Source organism: Cydia pomonella, chromosome 21 (genome assembly GCF_033807575.1).
Source record: "Cydia pomonella isolate Wapato2018A chromosome 21, ilCydPomo1, whole genome shotgun sequence".
Taxonomy (NCBI): domain Eukaryota; kingdom Metazoa; phylum Arthropoda; class Insecta; order Lepidoptera; family Tortricidae; genus Cydia; species Cydia pomonella.
The window spans coordinates 5,459,266-5,482,923 of NC_084723.1; the positions used below are offsets into that span (position 1 = coordinate 5,459,266).

Here is a 23,658-nt window from a genome sequence, read left to right on the forward strand (position 1 = left end):
TGAAAGGCACTCATTTCAGACGAGGTAGTTTGGCGCTCGAACACAGTGAGAGCACCAATAGCTTGAGACAGAAATGGTGACTTAAATTTTTGATACGAGTAAGTAGAGTAAATACACATGCGAATTTGTTTTATAATGTCCTATAATATTTATTTATTTATGTAAATTCTCGGAATTAGATTCCAAAAAATGGAACCCCGGATTAGTTTAGGATGCGATACCTAGAGAAAGTACTCATAAGAAAAATGTCGATCGTTTATTAGACGAGAATGACGAGATATACTTTTACTTTTTCTTGGGTATTTGTACATAAAGTATTTTCATCTTGGATAAAGCCACTTTGATTCGACCTCTTGGCTACTAATATGTCGTCGAATACTTTTTTTATGATATAGAAGGCAAACGAGCAGAGGGATCACCTGATGGTAAGCGATTACCGCCGCCCATGGACACCCGCAACACCAGATGGGTTGTAAGTGCGGTGCCGGTCTTTATAATAGGAGTACGCTCTTTTCCTGAAGGTTTGAAGGTCGTATCGGTCCGGAAATACATGACAGTTCATTCCACAGTTTAGCTGTGCGAGGCGGGAAGTTTCTGGACAAACGTACAGTTAAGGACTGTCAACCATCTAAGTGGTAAAGATGGAACTGTGATACTTCCCGAAATTGCTATATTTCCACATGGTAAAACTTCAAGAACTTCTGTTTTTGAAAGGAATACTTAAATGTATCAATTTCCAAAATGAAATTTTCCTAAAATATCCGAGAACTATTCGAACTTTTTAGAAACTGTACTCTCGGCCTATCTATCCCGCTAGGGACAAAAATCATATACTCATACTACCCGCCCTGTTTTTGAGCTTTAGTTGTTAGGTTGTTACCCTCATTTTTCCGCTCATAAATCTTATACAAAACAAATTAGTGCTTAATTTCTGCAATAAACTAATAAACCCGAGCGGCCATACTTTCCGGTCAATTCACATCTGACTATTGTCTATAGCCTCTCTTAAAAGTAAAAGAGCCTAACTTTACACCCTAACAAGCCTTTTTAATACTTTTTTGAGTGTGATTTGGGATTTTATTCAGCCGGGGATAGGGTTTGAGTTAATATGGCTGTTAAATAGAAGCCTAACGTTCTGAATCTAGGCCATAGATCTACGAATTACAAGACAAATATCAAAAGTGCGAGGAAAATCGGAATGTAGTCGTTACTTGCTTTTGTAACAGTTGTGATATTTCATAGAATATCAAGAATAAATTATAAAATAATTCTGTGTTCATTTATGTTAAACTAATGGTATTCAGTGGGTAGTGATTAAAATGTCATAAATCATTTATTTCGTGGTAAAACTTAATGTATTTTATGTTTACCCGAATATTTGTTAGTTAAATAACTAATCTGTCGGTAGTCGCGAAAATGACCCTCCTCTTCTACCCGCCGATTTTAATGATGAAAAAGTATGAAAATAACGTAAGTACTATCGGGTGGAAAGGGACAAGGGTATTCTCGCTATGGCACTTGAACCAGTAACATTTAGTACAAAGTTAAGATTGTTGCAGAGTGTTGGAGTAATAACTTGGAGCAAAATAAAATCTAGGCGAGGCCTGTAATCTAGGCGAATTTAATAGGTCTACCTAGATGTGTGTTAATGACGAACATAGATATAAGAAGTAAGGAGATTTATAACGAAGCATAATTTCAACGAGTCTCGCTGTCTCCAACTGTCCCCCACCACATCATTAAAGGCGTGGCCAGACAACCAACTCACGCGCTGTGATTGGCCAAACCGCGCGGTGTAGGAGCCTAGAGCGGCGGCACTAGAGTGAGGACAATTCGATAGAGCTATCGATATTTTACATGTTCTGAACATGACCTTAGAGTTTTGACATTTTTGTTTTAAGTAATAATTGCCATAGATTTAATTTATATTCCTTTAAATTTTTGACCTTATTTACAAGCTAAGAATTTTAAGGTACGTGTAAGGTATATTAGTTAATCCATAAGTTCTCTCACAAAGGTTTTTACTGATAAAATGTAATACAAAGCTTTTAATTAAAAAAAAAACATGTACCATGATGCGAAAGCTTGTTTATGCTTAACTAATCAAATTGGTTTAAATTTTAGTCATTATTTGATGTAATGTTTGTTTAAATTGTTTACTTTGCAGCATGTTACATAGAGTTATGAAGAACTGCGAAAGCAAGTTATAGTAAATTATATTGTAAGTATAATACACCATTAAATAAGCATTTAAATCATATGTACGAATAATAAGGAAAGAGTAATCATACTGTAAAACGTTTGGAATAAAGAGCTTTAATAATAATAATCATAATTACCTATCAGTAAAAATCTTTCTGATAGAACTTTTGGATCGACTAAGTATACAATATACTATTATTTTAAACATATTTATATTCTATCGTTATATAAATGGGGCGAAGTGTAACTGGAAACATTTGTCTTGAAAATGATCCGAACAAATAACACTTTTCTCGCTCGTAAACCAGTTAGGGCCCTCTACCTGTAGCATCTATCCATTTTTCTTTAATACTGGGATTTTTCGGGAAACTGAAAAAAATTGCAATCATGAACATATATTTGATTATACCTAGTGCAGTTATTCGAATCGTTGCTAGAACCTGAATAAAATATACTTATAGGTATAAACTATAATGTTATAAATAAATTGTACTTAATTAAATCAGTTTATTTTTTGGCTTACCTATTCGATTTTTAATCCAAATTAATAAGTATTAAATTAAACATTAGGTGCATATAAAATAATTGTAAAATTTTACTTGAAAAATAATTACTTTCATACACACTATATACAAACATTTTTATCGATAACGCTCAAAGATCAATTATATGCACGAGCACCACTCTACTTCGCGGCGTCAATGAAGGGAGCGGTTGGCGGTCGTACCAAGAAACAATAATGCCCCTGTGATATCGTTAGCGGTTTAATGCATTGCGCCGTTGCTAAGGACACTACAAATAGTTTTCCATGCCAAAGCGTCAATGTAGGATGCATAGACAAATTGCCACGCGTTTGTATGACAACTCTGGTCTGACTCAGAAAAATCATATGTCACTAGATTTATTTGTTAAAATATGTGGTTTTATTGACTAATACGTGAAAAAAAAAATACTCACATGTGGTATGTAATGTATAGTTTTTGGATGCACTCCTATTTCGACACAAATTAAGGGTATAATTCAGCATTTCAATAAAATAGACGCGCACATTGTTCAATGACAGCTAATTTGCTACTGTCTTATGGCGGGCCGGTATGGCCACGATGTGGCCATGTCGCGGCGACACGCGCCACGCCTCCGTCAGCCATCTAGTACTTTCTATGATCTGAGATGACGAAGCTTCAAATTAGCTACAAAAGCTGGGTAACTGCACCTAGCCTGGTAGATTGGATACTACGAGTATACTATTGTAAAAGGGTAAACCGTCCGACGACAACTTTTCGCACTTGTATCGTAATTTACTATTACAGTACATATGGTGCTACTTTACCGCACTAGTGCGAAAATTAGCATATTAGGTTACTGTGTCGAACATTTAAAGGGCCATATGTACTGTAAAACGTTGTACGATACATGTGCGAATAGGGAATTCGCAACTCGTGTCGATTTAAAACACTCCCTACGGCCCTATTTTTCGTACTTGTATCGTAATGTACTATTTTTTTAATTTAATTATGCCCATGGGCATATTTTTTAATTATGTCAATAATTCATACGAACCAAGTAGATAAAAATGATTCCCAGACGTTCCGCTAGCGCTTATGACAGATGCATCGGGAACCTCAGCGGGTAGCGTGTTACAGCAGAGAGTAGACAATAGCTGGAGACCGCTAGGTTATTTTTCGAAAGCGTTTTCAGATGCACAAAAAAAGTATAGTACATATGACAGAGAGTTGACTGCAATATACATGTCTATAGCGTATTTTAGGAATATGATAGAGGGCAGGAGATTAATAGTGTATACGGACCATAAGCCTCTCACGGTAGCGCTAACAAAGGAAGGGTCAGCAAAAGAGACGCCACGACGAGCGAGACAGCTAATGTACATCAGCGAATTTACGAGCGAGATAGAACACATTAGCGGTTCGCAGAATATAGTTGCTGACGCGCTTTCACGTGTAGAAACGATAGCTTGCCCTGTAGTCATCGATTTCGAGGAAGTTGCGCAAGCACAGGAAACCGATAGGCAGTTTGCAGAATTGTTTACAGCGGACAAAACGAAATATAAGTTGTTAGGTATGCCAAACTCAAAAGGTAAGGTTTATTGCGAAAGATCAGGTGATAATGCTCGACCGTATTTACCAGAGAAATTCAGGAAGATAGCGTTCGAGGCCATTCATCACGTCGGGGTGACCACTTTAGAGTACTGTTGTGGGTACCCTATTATGGTGAGGAGATAAACGAAGATTCACTTAATTACATCTATTTATTCAGACTCCTTATTAGTATCAGAAGGTTACATTAATAGAAAACACAAACGATTAGAGAAAAGGCGCAAGACCAGGCGGCGTCGCGGTATCGCGTATGTATTAAGAATGTGCGCACTTGTCGAGCTGCGCTAAGCGACTGCTCGTACTAAATGTTCATTTAAACTGTTTACCAAAACTGCTGACTCTAACGTGCGTCGACGCCTTGCCGCTACAATGACTTCTACTTTTAAATATTGACGTTTATAATTTAATATTTTTGTTTATGTTTAAAAATATTTAATTTGAACAATTTAATAGCCGTTAAAATATTTTTTACACAATTCTCAAACGTGGCTAGTGGCTGAATGACCGGATGGATCTGTGCCTTCGATGCCTAACTTGTCAAAATGACAGACGACAATATGGCGGACGAATGTTTGAATTATCATCGTATATAAGAATTATTTCGCCTAAAATTTAGTTTGATGAAACACAGAAGTGTGATGAAACACATTGTGTGTGCCACGGGCGGTACAAGAATTACGAACTCGTGTTAATTCTTGTTTACCGAATTTTCGCCCTTAATACACAATGTACTATTTCCGTCGAATAGTGTAAATAGCTCGAATTGGATCGGTTGCGTATTCCGATACCGAAACAAACATCGTATAGAATAAACAATTGCAAAACGGTAATCAAAACCGCTCTTTCTCTTTCATCGCTTCACAATATGGCGCAACGATTTAAATATTATTCTAACAATAAAAGATGAAGATAATCACTGAAATGCGAGATTTGGGTTTATTGTCATTGAGAACGATTGCTGTAATTATAATGTGCTTTTAACTTTATAGCAACAGACAAGTGGGAACAGCGGCGCCACTCGGTTTGGGGCCGCGGTGTCACCAATAGCAAAGATATAACTCCGTATAAGATAAAGTCTAAGAAAAAAAACGTGCTTCGAAAAATCAAGAAAAAAATATGCTCAAATAGATGGCGATATAACTTTGGCTTATACTCAAGTAGATGGCGACACCGTCCGATATTTAACACATATCAATGAAAGAACATGGATCAACATATGGCTAATGTCATTCTAAAAGTTTTAGTCCTGTGTCGAAAGATGGCAGTAAAAGTTGACTACAAAATTTACTTTGACAATACGCCTGTATACTCAATTCTCTTTGCCAATAGCAATATAGGCGTTATATTTAACAACTTCTAAAGTTTCTACATAGACTCTACACAAAATTGCTATCTGGTAGATTCGAAACAAGGTAGTAGCATCCAAAATGACTACCTGAAGTCCGAATCCGGATTAGCAACTTGTTAGGGTTTCGATGTTATGAAATGGAATGAAGTGTAAGTCGTGCGTGAGATGCACGGCTGCACGCCTGTCACCAACAAGATCATCAAGGTCGTATCAAAACCTTGACAAGTTGTTGAATCTAAACAGGGCTCCTGGTAGAGTGGGCACACAGGTCACACAAACTTTGCAGTGTCGGAGCGTGTGACTTTGCAATTTAAGAGCAATGATATAGATAGGTGATACATAAGGAGCACATAAAATACTTCCATATTTTCTATATCTACGAAGAAATCTGTTATTTTTTATTATTTTTCGATTCCATTCCTTTTTGATATACTAGTTGTTAAGCGGAAGCTTGTGTCTTTCTCATACGGTGCGCTCGTTAGCACGTGTATATTTCTCGTTTACCTAGGCGCGACTAAAGGCAATTTGTACAATTTGTACAAGGTAAGCGCTTTAATTTTGGAATACCTATTATATATCTTTGTTTATAATATCATTGTGTTCAGAGTGCCTATCGTTGGTAGACTCAGTCATTATGCAAAGATATTATGCGCTTTTCCTTTGTGGCGTTAGCATTCATAAACATTGCTAATAATATAGAAGTGGATTTTTAAGTAATTCACTATGAAATCTATTCGTGCCAATAAGAAATTAACATATTAAGAGACCTTTAGTCACGTATAGCTTTTTCTTGTTATAGGTACGTACACTCGTCTTTTCCCGCACCTAAAACTTGAATTTGGTTCACTCTCATGGTTGACTGGTAGAGAATGCGTTCTGGCATTAAGTTCGCCTTTTGTACTTTATGTCCTGAGGAATAAAGATTAAATAGATAAATTTTATTTATTCCTTAAATTAAGAGAAGTTAGTATGCAGTTACCATTACAAAAAAGTGACTCCTCTGTTTCACGTTTAAGCTGTATCATCACATCACAATTAAGCTCCTACTAATATTACGACTAGAAAACCGTGATGACAGACGCATGTCGTCGCCTCCCTTCGATAAATAGCGCCATCCTGCTTTACGACATCATAAAAGTTGAAACGAGGTTTTAATAATAGATTGCATCAGTTAAGTTTGTTGTCTATTTAGTCATCTGGGAATGTTTTTGATGAGTTTTATAGATCTTTATGTGCAGATTTGCTCTGATCTTTATAGTATAAGCAAATCACTGTTGCAATTCATTGAAAATAAGGGTTGGCAAAAATATTTACCCTAAATTCGCCATTAGTACACAACTTGGCCGTAATTAGCATTAAATCATACTTTCACTCAAAATGACATGACTCTAATGACACAGGTATTAAAAAATATGATAAAGCAAAGTTTCCCAACTTTGCAAAGTTGCAAACGGAAGGCGAAAGGTGAACTTAGACTTTAGATTTTTTTATCTTTGAACTATTCTTACGCAACATTTATTATTGTGAATTCTTCTAAATGTATTTCTTGGTAAAATTATTAGGTAATTTAATATTAGGGCTCTTACCCACTAAACATTCTGTTTTTTGCGGGTACGGTTTTCTGCAGGATCCCGTTTTAGTAGTATATAATATTTTTTGGGTTATTTCGACTCAGAATCACGAAGACTAGTGATTAAACCAAAAAAGAGAAATGCTCCCAATTTTTCATACAAATTTTTGGTGTCAGTTTTGTGACGATCCATGCAAAATGGATGTGGTAATGCGTTACAAAACGGACATGTTTTTGGTCGACTTATTTTCCTTTTTAAATCGATAGTTCTCGTAAAAATAACTCAAAAATTGGCGGTTTTTCGAGATAATAACTTAAATTGCCCACCTATTACTTCAGACACATACATTACAATGGTCAATACTATAATTTGTCTATGCAAACAAGTAGCCATGAACGTATTAAGCACTTTGGTCCATGTTTCCTGCACTTGCAATTCGGAAACCCTTCAAATGCAAATGGTGTTTGGTGAAATGGTGCGGAAGGTAAACGTCCTAGCTCTCGACATGCTAATAAGTACCCTATCTCCTTTGTAAACAGAGTTTACAATTTCTAGGCATTTTTGCTATTCAAAGATGAAGTCACTCTAAACTTTTATCTTTAAATGATAAAAACAAGTATAAGTCACATTCGCTTTATTACCGAGGAGGTCCCGCAGCCGCTGATCTTGCAACCCCATGCACCCTGTACCCGCAATAATCCATCAGCGCCAACCCCAATGGATATATCACCTTCGGGCCGAACCCGCCGATCTGCGGCGCGGCCAAATACGAGAACACAGCCGCCCCCGCTGTATACCAGCCCCATTCACTATTCTTTTCATGCGAGTAAAACACTAAACAAATTATGTTGATAAAAACCATAAGGTTCCCGAAGTGTCTGTCTTCAGTTCCGGTCACAGCGATAACGAAAGGGACAAGTCCGGAGAGGAGATGGCAGATTGATCGTACGTCATCGCCTCGCGTTAGATCAGCCATTAGACAGGGGATCGGGAGGTACCGGGATGCGGCCAGGCTAATCTTGTAGGCTTGGGAGACGTCACCGAAACCTCCTGGAAATAAAGACCAATTCAAGATGGTTTAAAGCCACCACAGACATATCTGAATCAAACATATCAGATCTGAATGTATTCAAGTTTATAAAAAAAAATCTGTCCATAAAAGATCTTATTTTAATATTTTCTTTAATGTTTAAAAATACAAAAAATAATTAATCGTAAATTTTCTGTCCTAAACTCGGGCCTCTTTTACTATACCCTAACCCAAGTTTCTGCCAAGTTAGCGTGGAGACCATGTCATCAGCAGCAGGGCGGTATTGTTTTATAGCCTTAGAATCGCTAACAGCCGACTAACCGTGATAGTGCAGGAATCCCATGACTCCATGCAGCAGCAGATTGGTGTGCATGCCCGGGTGGGTGTAGTTCTTGATATGCACACGCCCGAGGCTGGGCCCGGTGACGCAGCAGAGCACCACGTGCGATAGAGCCGCGTGGATGTTATCATCTTGGCCCATTAGCTAAATCAAAAACATTCAAAAATAAACTTGTGTAGAAAATAATAAAATTGTAAATGACAATGACAAACGGCTGTCAAATATGTTTGTTACACTGTCGATGTAATGAAAATTGCCAGTGCTTATCCTGATTTATAAACGAACTTGATTTGTTTTTGCAATGTGGATGTCATCATTAATCAAGTTTCTATGAAAACGGGAAGTTTAGTCCTAAGTAAGTCACGTCCGCACTTAGTTTTGTTCAAGATTCAAGACGGTGCAAAGATAGCTAAGACGGACTTAAAGAACTTAAGTTTAATAGGTTTAAGTTTAATAGGTGCAGTAAGCAAAGTATTGCTAGAGTCAGGTCAAGCCAGTGATCCTTTCGGGCATTATCGACTGTGTTCGGCTCAGCATTGCTACTGATTGCTACGAACAATTATTAGGGTTGGCACCAGTTGGTACAACTTGACGTCCCTTTGCGTGCACAACCACAGATAAGATATTGACTTGAGTTTTGACAACGCTTAATAGCCGAAAGGGATAGTGCCTTACATTAGAATGGGACAGCATGATTCGTCTCTCAATCGCTGTAAACTTCGGTTTTGTAGGAAGTGTTATTTCTGCACGGTAGTACTATTATTTATTCTATGACCAAGCTAACTCAACAGCAATGTTGATAGCACAGACTGTGCAAGTGTTATTTTTAAACTTCTATTAAATTATGACGTTTAAAATAAGACTTGCACAGTCTGTGCTATCAAAATCGCTGCCGAGTTAGCTTGGTCTGACTCTAGCACCCTACTCTTGCGGATATTTTTGCGACTGACTGTATATTTATTACACACGACTGTGACTGTACTATTTGTGTTTCTTCACAAAAACCTTTTACGTCTGGGAATAATGCAGTATCGGTTTCTGGATCCTTGATAATGGCCACCAGATGCGGTAACCGATATCTGCGGCTCCCGAATATAAAGGCACTACCTTTTATATTTCGTTTTAGTATCAAATAGACTATATACACGGAACAATGGTTTGGGAGACGTGCGCGGAACCTAAGCCAACACGTCGAGTCCCTTTTGACACTTGAATGAAATGTAAGGGGTACACCAGACGAGCTGATGCTGCCCTTGCCCGTGTCATGGGACGCACGCAGAGGCAGCACTCGCCAGGTTGTAAGGAGTATATAGAGAGTTGATGGAATCTTAAATGAAACTAACCACGTCATTGTTAGCTACCTACACAAAACCACTTACTTACAGTTTTACATAAATTGAGTTAAAAAGACAAACTGATCTCTGTAAGGGCGACTTGCGTTAGCCAAGGTTAGCCACTAACCCGGGGTTAACCGTTAACCCAGTGTTAAATTGTACTGGTAACCATGGGAACTTCAGGTTTAACCAGTTAATCCTGGGTTAGTGGCTTAACCCTGGCTGGCGCAAGTGGCGCTAAGGGAGTTTTAGATTCTAGCGGAACATTTTTTTATAAGTTTTTGTACAGCTTTTGTTTTGTCTCAACTTCGGGGAAAATTTCAACTCAAATACTGACGTTACTCTTTGTCCAAGCGCGTTCCTGACTCTTGTTTAACCTGTAGGCACCTATATAGCACAATCGGATTAAGACCAACCTCGAAATCTCTACAACAGTCATGAAATTTGGTATGTATATAAATTAAATGCCCCTTTTTCGTGCCCACACCATTTGACATTTGGGGACCTCGAGGAATCGCAGCCATCTTGGAAAATGTGTACCATCCAGGAGAAATTCGCGTTATACTCTAAATCTACATTCTTTATGAAAATATAATTTTAGAATAACTGCATAGTCTCTTGAAAAAACATAAAGTTGTTCCTGAACGTGCACGATTACGAAGATTCCAAAGTGTAGGTAAGAAAATCATGCCACAGGGAATACATATAATTACGCGAAACTCTACGTAGGAGGCGCCACTACCACAATCCATCACAATCTGAGGGTCTACCGCGAAACAAGAAAATTGAAATTTCCTTATCTAACCTCTCTATTACTCTTGCATATTCGAGCGATGAAGAGGCAGATAACTAAATTACGATTTTCGCGTTTCCCGGTAGGCCCTTGGTAAGCAAACCGCCTTGATGCATCAATGTCATATTTTATTACATATCTGTGAAATCTTGCCAAATATGTATAAGTAAGTTACTCTATGGTTTACGAAAGGTGCTAGTGCTGCACTCTGGCGGCAGAACATTGCAGTAATACTTCCTATTGCGCCGCTCGCTGTGGTAAAAACAGCCGTGGGCATTCTTCTCTAAATACCACGTCAGCGGCAAACAAACATACTGCCCGACAACTCAAGCCATATCACATGAGCGTTGCCGACCCTTTAAAAACCTGTTCACTCCCTTTTTGAAGAAACCCATATAGGGAACACTCCGATGATAAACTTGGCGCCAGTAATGGGATGGTATAGACAAATCTTGTTAAATAAGCCAAAAATTTTACCCTGAAAGAAGAGTCATAGAGCTGCTTAAGTTTGATGTTTCATCGATTTTTGTATGTTTTTAAATGAATGGCGCCGTACTGCCCATGACTGGAGGCAAAAACATCGTTTAAATTTTTTTTTTATAATATTGAAACCTTTCATTAAATAGGTACATCGAAAACATAAAGGACGAATAAGACATTCAACTAAAGCGGGAGTTTTACAGGTGTCGGTGAACGGTGAAATATCGATAAGCTTTTGGCAAAAATTTCATTTTTGGTACAAGCTTTTATTGCTAACTGTACTTTTTTCCACAGGCAACTAATACTCATCGAGACAATTCTAAAAACCCCAAACACAATTAGGTTGCGTTATTTTATCACAGAGTTCCTATGGCTATCTCCTGTCTCCATCATCAGATCAGCTTGATGGTACAATAATATTGCATTGTCACCCGACTTACATGTGTGTGCAAATTTTCAGCTTCATCGGAAACCGGGAAGTGGGTCAAATTTAACTTGCAAGATTTGTCTCATACATACTAGGGGCAAGTTAAATAAAAGCTTGTAAAAATACTACTTACTTTATACTTACTTCAAATTTTCTCTTAAATGTCCCATGATTGGTGCCGTTATTCTTCTGTAGTCCCTCGAGAAAATCACGGCAGCCATTCTACAGTCAGACCGTAACCAACTCTGCGGTAATTGCCCATTATTAGTGGTAACAGTTGTGCAAGAAGCAATAATGTCTCTATTCTTTAGAGAGTTAAGTTATTATAGGGGCCAGTTGTGCCATCCAGGGTTAGCCACTAACTCGGGGTTAACCGGTTAGCGCCACTTGCACCATTCCACTAACCCGGGGTTAACTGGTAAAACCTGGAGTTACCATGGTTACCAGTACAATTTGACATTGGGTTAATGATTTAACCACTTAACCCCAGATTAGTGAGATGGTACAAGTGGTCCTTAGACAATTTAACCCTTTTTTTTTTCTTTTTTTTTCTAGGGGGGGAAATGCATTCCGCATACCACCCGGGTGCGGGGGGTGACCCGAGTGGTTATGTGGGACTCCCGTCTAGGCTAATGAGGCCCACGGTATACCCACTAAAAACCCCCCATATGCCACCTCGCCGCCTTATTGATGGGGTTACAGGAACGCTTGCGTACTCATCCGCGACCCCACCGGCGGCAGCCGCCCGCGAGCGGCTCCTTCGCGAATGCCCGAAGGCCCTTCACGCGAGGCGCGCCAGATGGTTCGACGCGCCTTCCTCCTCGGCCCCCCTAAAGCGGACCCCCCCGAGCCCGCCACAAGGAGGCCACGGGCGCCAGAAAACTCCCCAGCGCCCGGCGGCAGATGAGGTCCATGGTTCTGCCGGAAACCACAACTCGGCTGCAGAGGACAGGGAGAACGGCACACCGTAACACCGACACTCCTCTTCCTCTGCAGCCCCACCAACGCCGCTACAGCGGAACGGCCCCGCCAAGGTCGCAGGGGATAGGGAGAGTGGCGCATCGTGATACCATCACGCCTCTTCCCCTGCGATCCCACCTCGGCCGTCGAGGATAGGGAGAACGGCTCACCGCAATACCGACACTCCTCTTCCTCGACGGGCCACCTCCAAGCCCACTTGGAGCGTCCTCCTCGGGCCAGCCCGCACCTCAAACAGGCCGGCCCTGGTTGCCTCTTCGCTTCACCGTGGGAGACCAAGCCACGGCTACTAAGCCCCTCCACCATGACAAGGTGGGCAACCCTCGGGGGGTAGACAATTTAACCCTGTGTTAACGGTTAAATCCGAGTCAGTGACTAACCCTGGATGGTGCAAGTAGTCCCTAGTGTGTATCCCCGAAGTCTAGGTACGAGATTTATGCGAGTTACTGTATGATCTCGATATTACTTCAATATTACTATATTGCTTACGTTAAAATGCGTAATTCTCCTTTCAACTCGTCTAAGACGTAATGAAATTGTCCCGGCAGGGGGCTCGAATGGGGCACCCTAGCGCGTGCATTAGGGACACTCACTCGAACACGAGACGGTTGGTTACCCTACCCTGTTATTGTATCGATTCCTTTGTTTTGTGATCACAAAGCTTTTTGTGACAAAAGCACGTATAGACAATGGGAATCATTTCAAATGCCGTGAGAGGTAAATGATAGGTTTATGTTACACGGTATAGATAGTGACGGCACCAATGGGCAGTGCTTAACAGTCAGTCCAGTCGACCTACTGCCAACATCGAAGTTCGAAAATTGCGGGCATCTTTCTCTTTTACTCCAATTAAGGCGTAATTAGCATGACAGAGATAGATGCCTACCCGCAATTTGTGAACTTCGGTGTTCGTGGTAAGCCCTCAGCGCTTCAAGACAATGGGCGCAGTTACAGAAGGCCATTATGGGAATATATACCTATACCCCTCATACCTCTAATTGGCCTCTTCCCGCTTAAGCCGCTGACTCGATTTAGATGACATTTGCAGGCCAATTCGAACGTACACTGATATAAAAAAATCATTTCACTTCCTTTATTACAGAACCATGGTTACATTGCGGTGTTAACATGTATTAAGTGCATGCATGGTTACTTGGTCAAGGCATAGCAACATAATTGATATTCTAAATACTAATTAAATTACATTGTCAAACATAAAGTAGCATTTAAGTAAAAACTAGGAATTCATTACAATTAAAATAACATCTAACTCACGTCATTCAGTTATCGTGCAATTTGCTCGTGCTTGTAGGTAGGTATTGGCGCGGGCGAGACAAACGATAACTAAATTACATGACTAAAATATCATTCTGATGTCAGTGTAAGTTCGAATTACCCTGTTGGTATGTAGATAGTTTGAAACCCGAGGAAGTATATTAGGGATTTTTTTATCAATCGTCTATCATAACACACAGACGAAGTTGCTTTAGGGGGCCTACCGCGAAAACCGGAATTCGCAAATTGCGGGGAACGGGGATCTTTCTCTTTTACTAAGACGTAACTAGAGTGACAGTGAAAAATGCCCGCAATTGACAAACTTCGATTTTCGCGGTTACAGCCCAGCTAATTAAATATAGCAATTTAGGTATATTATGCTGGTACATAAAGCTCAAGAACAATGAAAACTCGTCAGTCCCTGTTGATTTCGGGTATTATTTAATAACGAATCATAAAGTAATTTGATTGTAAAAGTTCTTTTGAAGGCTGGATCTTCTCAATCAACAGCCACAAGGATCAATGATAAGCAGCACGGCTATGATAAAATTCATAATCATCTTCTTACGTTCTAATTTAATTTTAAATGCTCTATAAGCGCAATACTCCATCAATGCTAGGCCGAAGGGATATATGATCTTAGGACCCGTTTGCGGGCACATATAATAAGTAAAAACCGCGGAGGCAGCTGTATAAAAACCCCACTCCAGATGGTTTTCCAAAGAATAATGTCCTAAAGAAATAATGTTGCCAGCTATGACTAAATTCCCCACTTGTGCACTGTCAAAACTAGTTCCCATCATTGACAATGAGAAGGGAACTAAGCCGGACATTAAATGTAAGCCTGCGAAAAGATGGTTGCCTTTGTAGAGATCGGCCATCATGCAAGGAATAGGAAGATAGCGCGTAGCTTTTCCGCTGAAATTGTACACTGGGCCCATATTGATTTTAAATCTTGCGCCTGGAAAAAAAGAACAGCAATATTTTAAACCCGCAATTAACGCAATTTTTAATAGTATTTATAAACAACCATGTAACAAAGTACACTTTTACGTTAATATTCGTCTGTATATTCGGTATACTATTACTTCGGCCCACTTTGCACCCCAGGCGACTTGAAAAATATGAGGATCCTCCTGGAGGATCCGGAAAAATGCCGAGATCGAGGAGTTGGTGGCTGAGCCCAATATCATCGGCGTAACTAAATCCCACAGACTTCGCTGGCTCGGTCACCTACTCAGAATGGGGGAGGATCGCGCAGTCAAGGAAGCGTACATGGGGCGACCAACCGGCCGTCGACCGCTCGGGCGCCCCAGGTACCGCTGGTGTGATGTCGTGGAGGCGGACCTGTGTCGGCTGAATGCCAATTCATGGCAGGAAACCGCGCTGGATCGGGACAGGTGGCGTTCTCTCGTTTCGGAGGCCAAGATTCTTTTTGGATCGCTGAGCCAAGGCAGTTAGTTTTAAGTACTATTCATCAATGTGTATTTAAAGGAAAACATGCCAAACTGCCAATATGACCAGCGCAATCAATATAAGGCCTCATATTGCAACAAATCGCATGGCATTTGTGATACATTGCGGCTTTTGATCGAACAATTGAATTCGTTGAACGCACTGCCTTGTATGTAATGTATCTAAAATGACATGCGATTTGTCACCAGTTGTATTCTTGTTGTTACCGATTCAAACATACTTTGGTGCAGAAGGTATCCAAAAATTCCAAAGAGGAATAGGTTTCCATGCATTCCAGGTTGGGTGAAGTTTATCTCATTCCAGTGACTTATTCCTTGTCCGGCAACGCAGCTCAACACGATGTGAGCTATGGAGGCGTTGATTGCGATTTCATCCTGGCCTTTCGGCCTTTCAGTTGTGTCTGGTCCATTGCCAAATCTCATGCCAAGAGTGGTAAACTCGTGGACAAACTATGTCATTTTTTCAGATTTTCTCCCAGATGACAGAAATAACAGCATAATGTAGAAGGAGGTTCTTCAATAACTTGTAAAAATCTGTTAAAATTTAAAGTAGGCTGTTTGGACACTAGAGCTTTAGTCACTAAAATAACTTTAATTTGAAAAAAGAAATAGGTTTGTCTATAGTAATTTTAATGTTGCCACTAGTCAGAACCTATAAATTAGAGGGAAATTGTAATTAATATGTGGCGTTCCACGGAAAAGGTGCCTTATTTATTTATTTTTGGTGCTTTTTTATTTTATTATGGTGGTTGGTGCTTACGCTTTTATTACCGACGCTCCAATACTTATGCAGTGTTACGAGATGTAAGCGTTAACCGCCATACGGTACCTTTACCCGTCATATATGGAAGAATCATTTTCTGTTATAATCTGTACCATTTTTATTACTACAAATGCCATTATATATAAATATTTAATTTATATCGAACAAGTACTATAACAAAACAGGACAGGACCAAATAACAATCTTTTTATGGCTCCTCTACACTATGGCCCAGCGCAGGCCAGTCCAAGGGACGCATTTATGCGTTAGAGGGAGTAAGTGATATTGCTATCTCATTCCACCGCATAGCTGCGTCTCTTAGACTGGCCTACGCTGGGCCATCGTGTAGAGGAGCCCTTAGAATTTATGGGGTTTCTAAACAATACCAATGGCAACACCATTTTCAATCTTTGCTCTATGGCTGTGATAGCTGCCATTTTGCACATCTTGTATTGAATCTTGTGCTTACAGTTTTTTAACAAAAATCTGAAGTAAATCTAAGTGAAGCAAGAAATTATTCCAATCGAAGATATACAGAAAATTCCATAACAAAATGGCAGCCAGCGACTCCGGGACCGATGAGTCTTTGTATCCAATCGCGGTGTTGATTGACGAGTTGAAAAACGAGGATGTGCAACTCCGATTGAATTCTATCAAGAAGTTATCCACCATTGCCTTAGCTTTGGGCGTGGAAAGAACCAGATCCGAACTGATCCCGTTCCTCACAGAGACGATTTACGATGAAGACGAAGTGCTGCTGGCGCTTGCTGAACAACTTGGTATGTAAAACTGCCGATTGATTACTCATTCGTACACACAACGCGTTGAAGACGATTTTTGTTTGTAATTTAATTTGATAAGACCTTCACATTTCTGTTTATAGTCTTTATTGCATTGTTGTGAATGGGCGTTATTTTGGTTTAACATTATTTCTGTGCTTAACATGTTGCAAATTAACTTAGTGTGCCTATAAAATTTTGAAGAACGACATACCTCAGTATCGGATGCTAGCCTCTTGTTCTATAATTGTTGTTGTGAATTACGCGATACCAAAACTAGAACTAATTTTGGGATAGTGTTTTAACTACTGTTTCTCACAATATAAATATATAATGTTCTATAGAAGCATACTGAAATACATAATTAAGTCCTTATGATGAAGGTAGGCCTACCTACTATTTGCAACCGTCAACAGCTTTAAAATTTTTACGTAAACTCAGGGATATTAAATCAAAGGAAGTGTTCAATATAATACTAGTATATAAAAAAAATACACTTTCAGATGGCATGTTTCATTGTTGAACTGTAGGAATGATGACTTTTTTATAATTCATTAAATGTTATCAACAACATTTGTTTCCTCAAGATTTGAGTATAAAATTTGACTTCAATGTAACATGAACTTTTTATCTGAACTCTTCTTATTTTTTTCAACTATTTACATTCCAGGTAACTTCATCAACCTTGTTGGTGGTGGTGAATTTGCCCACTGCCTCCTCCCACCTCTGGAGTCCCTTGCCACTGTAGAAGAGACAGTAGTGCGTGACAAGGCTGTAGCATCCCTCCGGGCCGTGGCCGCCCATCACACACCCCAGGCCCTGGAGCAGCACTTTGTGCCGTTGGTGCAGCGTTTAGCTGGCGGAGATTGGTTCACATCCAGGGCTTCGGCTTGTGGCCTATTCAGGTAATTTTTTATTACAAAATTACACTGTTATTTCTCGCCAATAACTTGGAAGATTATTACAAAGAGGCAACTTTAGCCTGCCAGCTTCATAAACATTGTATAAATTTGCTATACATTCCAATTAATTTCTTCTTTTTGGTGTATCAAGAATTACTTACAAGTTTAGAAAATCAACTTCTATTTTCCTAATCCTCCTAATGACTGGCGTGCGACACATAGTACATACACTCCAATGAACTTTTGAGTCTTTGTCGAATGGACAGAATTAAGTTTAAGCTAGCAAATTTTGAAACCCAATCATCAGGAACATGAAATATTAAAAATATGTAAAGGGATGAGGGAACCTATGTTCTCATATCAACATATATATATCTTATATTAGGTGTTCCAGACAGGAGTCTGGACTGACAAGCTCTTAGCTATAATTTTTTTAGTCTGCTTTAGACAATATTAATTTAGTTTGTACACCAAGGATGCAAATAAATACATAACTCCTATGCTCACTGAATTCATTAAGTGCCAAGAACCCAATCTCTGAGGGCCTACCACAAACCACGATTCAATGTGTTGCCTCTCTGTCGCACTTGTAAATTCGTACGTAAGTGTGACAGTGAGGCAACACTCTGGTTTGTAAGTATTACTGCTAGGCCACCAGTACAGTACATGTTTGAGCTCATGGTTCAATCACAGTGGGTCAGTCTGAATGTAAAGAATGAGTTTGCCAAGCACTCATAAATTATCCACATACAAAATACTAACCCAACACTGACCTCAAAGATTTTCATAAGATGCTAAAGCGCAATAACAACAACCATCTGAGAGATCATCAGTATAAGCTGGTGTCTCGCAGGTCCTACAACAATCCTCATAGACACTTCTTTAGCAACAGAGTGGTCAAAGCTTGGAACAAACTCCCAGAGGATATAGTATGGACCCAAAGTGTCAATGAGTTTAAGAATAAATTAGATGCACAATGCAAATTCTACTCAACACTGAGAACTCTGGATACAGGCATTATCAGTTTTTTCAACTGCCTGCCTGCTTCACAAATAATAATAATAAATTACAAGTTACGAACAACGCAATATGATTTTGCGCAATCCGTCAGGTGTATTTAAACTTGAACCTCTCCAGCGTATGCTACGGGCGAGTGTCGGCGCCCGTGAAGGCGGAGCTGCGCCAGCACTTCCGCCTGCTGTGCCAGGACGACACGCCCATGGTGCGCCGCGCCGCCGCCTACAAGCTGGGCGAGTTCGCCCGGGTCGTCGAGGTGGAGTACGTCAAGTCCGATCTCATTCCCATGTTCGTCAATTTGGCTCAGGTCAGTGGAATGTGAATGTAGCAAGCCTTTGCTTTCTAAACAGGTGGAATAGGTACTACCTCAAGGTAAATTATAAGAATAAGTCAATGAGTTCAATAAGGTTTTTCTTTATCTATAGCTTATTTTATCAGTCATCTCCATAAGTGCATTGTCTCGTTCCAAAGATATCATGTTACTTCCCGATGTGACGTGACAACAGCGTTTGATGTCATCCGAAGATGAAGGATTTCCAATAATACTCTTTTTATTATATCATATTTTTTGATATGCTCTCATACTAAATTTTAAGAGTCCAGTCAATTTTGCCAACTAAGTTGCAGCTACCTAATATAAGTCTGAGGTGAGTGAGTACATACGAGGTCTTAGTTGAGTGTGGAGTACCTTTAAACATCATAATTCTCTATTATCAGGATGAGCAAGACTCCGTACGTCTCCTGGCTGCGGAGGCCTGCGCTGCCGTGGCTGCCCTGCTGCCGCCTGAAGATATGGAGCAACTGGTCATGCCCACAGTACGCGCTCGCGCCGGAGACACCTCCTGGAGGGTCCGCTACATGGTGGCTGACAAGTGAGTAAAGCCCCCTATAAACAAGTGAACTCCGATGAACTCAACAAGACCAGAGTTGGGTGCTGGATTGATGGTACTTTTATCAATAGTATAAATTACGCAGACAATTTGATACAGCGCGAACCTCTTCTGCCTAATATCAAAGTAAATTTAAAATAGAGGTGACAATCAAAGAAAACTTTGTGGCTACAGTAAGGGTCGGTTGCACCAAACCGTCGGTCACCGTTAAAGCGTTCGCAAAATTTTATTGTATGGGAAGTTTCATACCTCACTGCTGTCTGACGTTGATCAGGCCGCTAAATGTGGTTGGTGCAACTGGCCCTTAATTTATTGCCATCTTTCGACACATTATTAAAACTTAGAACGCCATTTGACTGTGATCTTTATTCTTTTACTGATATGCGTTAAATTTGTTAAATATCAAAAAGTGGTGTACAGACAAAAACAATTTTTTTGCTGAATTTGACCAAAAGTTGGTCATATAACATTTTTTGCTCCTAATGACTTCAGGAATGCGTGGATAAAATCTGTCGGGTTATATGGGCCCACGGTATGTAATAAAAATCTTACAAGCTGACAATTCATGTTGTCAACAGTTTTCTATGGCGGTGTAAAATAGAATCTGCGTGGAAAGAGAAGAATAGTCGTGAAATCTAAGGGATCCATCCAATACATTTTACGACTCCTCTTTCCGCATAGACTAAAGGAAACCAGAACTTAAGGAGAAGTACTGTAACGGTAACGTGTTACTTACTGATGAATACTTTCTCAAAAATGGACAGCGAAATCGACGCTCGTTAAAAAATAGGTCGCGAAGTGCGTAGTTTATGTTCAATCAAAAATTGAAAAGTTAAAAACCTTGTAGCTTGGAGCATTTAACAACTGGAGTGGCCTTTAAGAGCTTACCCCTCTGTCGAAGACCTCGGCCAATGTATTGTATGGACTGACGTTATCTGACATGGCTATTTGTACGTTACGTAAAAATAGTCATACATTTGACGTGCCCCTCCCCCGCAAAAATCGGCAGACTGTTTTGTACAGAAAATTACAGACAAAGCGTCTCCAGTTGTTAAATCCTCTAAGCCTTGTAGTCTCGCTTTCAGGAATTTCAATATTTGTCGAGTTCTAAACTTTTTTTAAAGTTGCAATGGCTATATCAGTACTTATAGTCTGTCAAGCAATTTCCCTAGGAAAAAGCGACAAATTTAAAAAAAAATAGGCGCGAAGGGTTATCTCCCCTAGACAATTTGAATTTCGCGCTTTTTTTTACTAACATAGTTGTTTGACCGGCTATATTATTGTAATGTTGATACCGCGGCTATTCAGCTGTCTCAAATAGGTTGGCGTATTTTCGGCAGAAAATACACTTACTATTTTCTAATAAAAAAAAAAAAAAAGGCGGCAAAGTAAATCTTCTCAATTCTTTCTACTTTTTTCTGTGAAAATACATACGGTGTTAAGAACGTTGCTTCTGTAAAATATTTCTATTACATTTATATTTCTTGCACTATTTTTAAGAAAAGCACTACATACAACTTGGCTGGAAGGCTAACCTTGGTCGGTTGGTGGTTGGCTTGGTCTAGATCGGATTGGACCTCGGGAGTCCGTTTAAAATGAATCCTCAGCCAGCAAGTAGCTCGTTCCGAGCGTCGACTATAATGTACATGGTGTGGGCAGGTTCGTGGAGCTGCAGCAGGCCGTGGGGCCGGAGCTGGCGCGCGCGGACCTGGCGCAGATCTTCCAGGCGCTGCTCAAGGACACCGAGGCCGAGGTGCGCGCCGCCGCCGCCGGCAAGGTCAGTGCCCCTCCTTCGTCTATTGTTATTGTCACCAGCCTCTACTTAGATAGATAGATAGATAAAAACTTTATTTCAAAAACATTCTCGCGACAAAAAAATAATAATAAACTTATAATAAAAATAAAACTTAGGTCTAAACAAACTAATTACTAACTACGTGCTAGGATTTTTTTTGTCACGACTGTGTAGTCGAGAAAATGTGCTGCAGCATTTCTGCCGCAGCGCTGGTATTCTGCCGGGACCTAGCAGTGCGCGCGCAGACTCATGGTATGATCAACCACCAGTGACAAAATACACTACTACTTCAACATTTATACTTCCCTTGACACTAACATCAATGGGGTTGGCCGTAGAAGTATTTTACAGATGGCGTTGTCATACTCTTACCTGTCCATCCTACGAATAGTGTCCTGTTTGTTTTATAATCTGGTTGCTATGGATGCCCTTTAAGCCATATCCCATAGAACAAAACTAGAAACGGGGGAAACCTATACTGGCGCTGTATAAAAACTTGACAGTTGCCGACCGCATTGGAAACTGCTAATTGTTTCCGATTCCATCCTTCTACGTCCACTTGTTACGATTGATTTATGGCCAATCACTATCAAAGCAATCTAAAGACAAAACTGATTAATACTGTACTGATATAGACCCCTAAACTCTACAGCTATGCAGCACTTTATTTCGTTCACGATCACCTCATATAAAACGAACCAACCGACATTGTTTGGATGCAACGATCTAAACACAAATAAACAATTATTCCATTTCACCTTATGGTGAATAGTAAAATAAAAAATGCAGATTAAGGCCACCAATAAGTAGTTATTCATTATTAAAGCAATAATTTTCATTCCCAGGTGAAAGACTTCTGCATGAACCTGGACAAGGCCCACCAGGAGCACATCATAATGACCATGATCCTGCCCCAGATCAAGGACCTGGTCTGCGACCCCAACCAGCACGTGAAGTCCGCGCTGGCCTCCGTCATCATGGGCCTCAGCCCCATCGTCGGCCGCCAGAACACCATCGAACACCTCCTGCCCCTGTTCCTCACGCAACTCAAGGACGAATGCCCCGAGGTCCGTCTCAACATCATTTCTAACCTCGAGTGTGTGAATGAAGTCATCGGAATCCAACAGCTGGTCCAAAGTCTCCTTCCGGCTATAGTGGACTTGGCTGAAGACACAAAATGGCGCGTCCGCTTGGCCATCATTGAACACATGCCGCTCCTGGCCGGTCAACTCGGACAAGACTTCTTCGACGAGAAACTCACAGGCTTATGCATGTCCTGGCTCATCGATCATGTTTATGCTATCCGCGAGGCTGCCACACTCAACCTTAAGAAACTTGTCGAGCAATACGGACCGTCTTGGGCAGAAACTAATGTGATCCCTAAAGTACTCGCTATGTCCCGCGAACAGAACTATTTACACAGAATGACGTACCTTTTCTGCATAAATGTCCTCTCCGAAGTATGCGGCAAAGACATAACTACCAGAGTACTCCTGCCCACAGTGTTGTCTATGGCCGACGACAATGTCGCCAACGTCAGATTCAACGTCGCCAAGACGCTGCAGAAAATGGCGCCGTTCCTTGACCCGGCCGTCATCCAGCCTCAAGTGAAACCAGTTTTGGAGAAACTTAACGTAGACCCCGATGTGGACGTGAAATACTTCGCGTCGGAGGCGATTGTAGGAATCGCCGGTTAAATAGTACCTTAATTTTAATTAGTATTTATTCCATAATTCCCAGTATCTTAAGGAGATTAATGCGGGGGGAGAACCGTTTTTACCCAAATTAAACCTAACAGTCTGCAAAAAGTACCTAACAGTGAGGATTCTTTGGATGTTTCATAGCATTTACTTTGCACTTTATATGAAATTGTAATTAGTATAAAAATAATCAATAAAAGCCATTATCCAAAATACTAGTTTCATTCATCAAATCATCATTCAACCTAATCACTAACCTCTTTGCCCGTCAGTGACGCCCCATAACAGTGACACAAAGACGTGCCCCATGAGCAAAGTCTCTAGATATGGGATTACGGAACGTTTATTAAAACATTCGCGAACACGAATATTTGCTTGTCTCGAAGTTGTGCCGAGTCTTGAAATAAGGGAAGATGTAGTCGAGTGGTTCAGGCATGCTACTTTC

The 23,658-nt window shown here is 40.2% G+C and overlaps 3 protein-coding genes across 3 annotated transcripts; 1 reads left to right on the forward strand and 2 right to left on the reverse strand.

Moving 5' to 3' along the window:
* Positions 1-7,854: 7,854 nt before the first annotated feature.
* On the reverse strand, positions 7,855-8,853 carry LOC133529856 (uncharacterized). Its single transcript, XM_061867662.1, has 2 exons — positions 8,587-8,853; positions 7,855-8,285 (listed from the first exon to the last, which is right to left on the reverse strand). Exons 1-2 carry the CDS (start codon positions 8,744-8,746, stop codon positions 7,873-7,875), a joined length of 573 nt encoding a protein of 190 aa, XP_061723646.1. The 5' UTR covers positions 8,747-8,853; the 3' UTR covers positions 7,855-7,872.
* A 5,457-nt stretch (positions 8,854-14,310) lies between these two features.
* Positions 14,311-16,410, reverse strand: LOC133529912 (uncharacterized). Its single transcript, XM_061867714.1, has 2 exons — positions 15,589-16,410; positions 14,311-14,853 (listed from the first exon to the last, which is right to left on the reverse strand). Exons 1-2 carry the CDS (start codon positions 15,788-15,790, stop codon positions 14,396-14,398), a joined length of 660 nt encoding a protein of 219 aa, XP_061723698.1. The 5' UTR covers positions 15,791-16,410; the 3' UTR covers positions 14,311-14,395.
* A 132-nt stretch (positions 16,411-16,542) lies between these two features.
* On the forward strand, positions 16,543-23,426 carry LOC133529911 (serine/threonine-protein phosphatase PP2A 65 kDa regulatory subunit). Its single transcript, XM_061867713.1, has 6 exons — positions 16,543-16,909; positions 17,580-17,814; positions 18,949-19,135; positions 19,546-19,700; positions 21,378-21,495; positions 22,359-23,426. The coding sequence occupies exons 1-6, from the start codon at positions 16,684-16,686 to the stop codon at positions 23,208-23,210; spliced, it is 1,773 nt and encodes a 590-aa protein (XP_061723697.1). The 5' UTR covers positions 16,543-16,683; the 3' UTR covers positions 23,211-23,426.
* Positions 23,427-23,658: the final 232 nt, after the last annotated feature.

Coding starts and splice junctions, on each gene's coding strand:
- LOC133529856 (XM_061867662.1), bottom strand. CDS start 8,746: ATGGGCCAAGATGATAACATCCACGCGGCTCTATCGCACGTGGTGCTC. Junction 8,286..8,586: donor GGGATTCCTGCACTATCACG/GTTAGTCGGCTG, acceptor CTTTATTTCCAG/GAGGTTTCGGTGACGTCTCC.
- LOC133529912 (XM_061867714.1), bottom strand. CDS start 15,790: ATGAGATTTGGCAATGGACCAGACACAACTGAAAGGCCGAAAGGCCAG. Junction 14,854..15,588: donor TGGATACCTTCTGCACCAAA/GTATGTTTGAAT, acceptor CTTTTTTTCCAG/GCGCAAGATTTAAAATCAAT.
- LOC133529911 (XM_061867713.1), top strand. CDS start 16,684: ATGGCAGCCAGCGACTCCGGGACCGATGAGTCTTTGTATCCAATCGCG. Junction 17,815..18,948: donor TCGGCTTGTGGCCTATTCAG/GTAATTTTTTAT, acceptor GAACCTCTCCAG/CGTATGCTACGGGCGAGTGT. Junction 21,496..22,358: donor GCGCCGCCGCCGCCGGCAAG/GTCAGTGCCCCT, acceptor TTTCATTCCCAG/GTGAAAGACTTCTGCATGAA.